This window comes from Arachis ipaensis, chromosome B03 (genome assembly GCF_000816755.2).
Source record: "Arachis ipaensis cultivar K30076 chromosome B03, Araip1.1, whole genome shotgun sequence".
Lineage (NCBI taxonomy): Eukaryota > Viridiplantae > Streptophyta > Magnoliopsida > Fabales > Fabaceae > Arachis > Arachis ipaensis.
This window is the reverse complement of record NC_029787.2, coordinates 125,146,304-125,149,192: the sequence shown is the minus strand read 5'-3', so window position 1 is coordinate 125,149,192 and position 2,889 is coordinate 125,146,304. Positions and strand designations below refer to the sequence as shown.

The 2,889-nt window shown below is 28.6% G+C and overlaps 2 protein-coding genes across 4 annotated transcripts in view; one reads left to right on the top strand and one right to left on the bottom strand.

Moving 5' to 3' along the window:
* Positions 1–667, top strand: part of LOC107631315 (2-methylene-furan-3-one reductase) — a 4,276-nt gene extending 3,609 nt beyond the window's left edge. Inside the window, exon 5 of the mRNA XM_021119643.1 lies at positions 371–667. The gene's annotated coding sequence lies outside the window, so the exon portion shown is untranslated. The remainder of the gene's footprint in view (positions 1–370) is intronic.
* LOC107631316 (carbonic anhydrase 2) overlaps positions 84–2,889 on the bottom strand; it is a 9,699-nt gene continuing 6,893 nt past the window's right edge. For all 3 annotated transcript variants that reach the window (XM_016334725.2, XM_016334726.2, XM_016334727.2), the window contains 5 exons: positions 2,490–2,606; positions 2,290–2,343; positions 1,163–1,248; positions 661–766; positions 84–529 (listed from right to left, as the gene is read on the bottom strand). In XM_016334725.2, the coding sequence (XP_016190211.1) occupies positions 362–529; positions 661–766; positions 1,163–1,248; positions 2,290–2,343; positions 2,490–2,606 (531 nt within the window). In that variant the 3' untranslated portion in view covers positions 84–361. The remainder of the gene's footprint in view (positions 530–660; positions 767–1,162; positions 1,249–2,289; positions 2,344–2,489; positions 2,607–2,889) is intronic.

Below are 2,889 nucleotides of genomic sequence, written 5' to 3'. Positions count from 1 at the left end.
AAAGGCTTTTTTGGTCTTTTATAAAACAAAAACTAGAAGGATGATTTAAAACATTTATTTTAAGAAGAAAATAAAACCCAAGCTTTTTAAAGTAAATACTTTATATTGAATGCAAAAAAGCATTACTTTGGTTTAGGTGGATATATCATTATCCTTATATTCAAAAGTTTGCTGGAACATAAAAGTACATAACAAAAATTAGGAGATTATCTAGGCACAAGGAGCATTATTTTTGCCGAGTGTTTGCGTCTCTTTTTTCTGGGAATTACAAAGGCAGAAGACTTGTGCAAAGAAGTAATATACATGAGATTTTGATTGAGAACTCTCCTTGAAGGTGATATAGTAATATTATATCTCTCTCTTAAAGCAGGGACACAGGGGGAGTGACTTTGAAGTCCAAATCCCACAACTCAAAGCTGCCTTTAACAAAATCATAATGTGCACCCTTCAATGCAAGCTTTTTACTCACTACTGCTTCTCTCACAAATGGATAAGTTAATAGGTTCCCAAGTGATACATTCACAGCTTCCTGCATTAGAAAAACATATAAGTAGTTCAAGACACTGATCTCCTTATAATATGTGATATGAAGACCAAAAGTTAAGAAGCACTGAATTCAATGTCACCAAAGTTAATAAAGAACAGTGCTTTTTAACTTGCCTTTTCACAACTGGCACATTGATCTGAAAAGCTTGAGTCACCAGCTCCTCCTTTAACCTTGGATCTTGCTGGATTACAAATTTGGACCCATTGCTCTATGAAGTCACTGTGAATCATCAAATAAAAATATAAGATTATTTTGCCTTAGTTTATTTAAGTTAAAAAATAAAAATAAAAGTGAGTTCATGGAGTAGCACTACAAAGTTTATTTAATAAGTAAAATTAAGAAAATACTAATTCTTAAACTCTTTTTGTGATTGTGCATGGCATGTGAGTGAAAAGGAGATGTGTGTAAATTACCACAAGACCTAAAAAGCTACTAAAGAAGGTTAAGATTTTCATGATGTGTGTGTGTTTGCTTCTTTTCTTTTCCTTTCTATTTGTACTTACTTTAGGTATTTTATCTCTTTTTGGCAAAATTATTAAATCCTGTTTCTACTTTTGAATCTAGCCCATAATTTACGATAGGAAATAGATTAATCCGTTAATTAAAATATTATACCTTGCAGTGGTCCCATCATCAGGGATAGACATGAGTCCCTTTATACCTCCACAGCAGCTATGTCCAATTACCACAATATTCTCCACCTGTATGACATTTCGCTTTAGAATCACAAATAATAATAATAATAATAATAATAAAAGTAAAAGACTATTATATGTCATTTAAAACAAGAAATGATAATTTCCATATATTGTTTGTGTATTTTTTTCTTAGAGAAATATTTTTTATACCCACCTTTTTTTTATATACATTTTATTTGTTAATTTTTTTTTATTTTTATACCTAAAAAGTATCATAGAGTAATGTTAGGGATTAATATTTTTCGACTAACAAACTAATTTTTTAAAATTATTTTATTTATCTTAAATTCTAAACTTTAAATCATACATCTTTAACATTAAGTCCTAAACTATAAATCATAAATTCTAAATATTTTGAAAAAAAAAAACTAACTAATATTAACTAACTAAAATTTAGTTCTCTATCAATGATATACACATTATAAGTCACAACTACATATCTAATTGTATAAGTGTTTTATTTTTTTTTTTAATCAGAAAATGCTTTAATTTCTTTATTTGTTGTTCATGTTTTCTTTTCATCCACGCTGGCAGCCACCATTGATCTTTGCAGTTTCCACCATCTCCGGCTAATTTGTATACGAATACATCTTCTTTTCTTTTGATTCATGATTTATGATTATGAATGGAAGGTAGGTAGTGGAGGTGGGTAGGTATTGGGTCATAAATCATAATTGAACAACTACAATATTGAATTTACAACCTAATACAGAAAAAGTAGATACTTGAAACTAAAATATAGAATTACATATATAGTTGCCCTACATTTTTTGTTTGAGTAATATTCAGCTACCTTATATAATTATATTCCCTTCTTAATATTGTATTCATTTATCCATAATGAAATATTATTCTCCTAACTTAAAGGAGCCTTAACATAAAAGAATAGAGGTGAGATGCGTGTGGATCCCAACTAATAATGAGGGAAATTCTCCACCACAAAACTTTATTACTTGTTTATTTTCTTTTCACATGCATGACCCACCCTTATCATGTTCTTGCAAGAAGATAGGAGCATCAATGGAATTGTTATGACATTCGTACCTTTAAATGTAAGACCGCATATTCAATGGCTGCCCCTGTTCCTGCGTACTTCGTCTGCCATTCAAAAAAAAAAAAAATTGAATTTGAAGCAACAAATATTAGATAAATTTTTATGCACTAATATTATAGAATAACAACCTTATATTATATATGAGTTAATCAAATACTTGTATTTGTATGATTTATGAATTTGCTTAAACCTTTTCATATGGTGGAACCATGTTGGCAATGTTTCGGACCACAAAAGCTTCACCAGGTTGGAAATCCAGAACATGAGATGGGCAAACTCTTGAATCTGAGCAAGCAAAAACCATAAACTGCAAACAATGCAACATTTGAATCAAAATCAAGAACAACTCCAATGAAATATTTTTAATATTACTTTTGATTTTTACAATAATTGAACTGATTTAAAAAGATTGAAGTTTACATTAGATATAATATTTGAAATGATACAATAAAGAGACATAGTATCATTTTAAAAAAAGACTACTAAAATATTATTACTCAGATATTCACTAAACTCATTAAATGAATATGATAATCTTATTATTATAACGTTATTAAATTAAAATGAAATAAAGAATTAGAATAATAAAT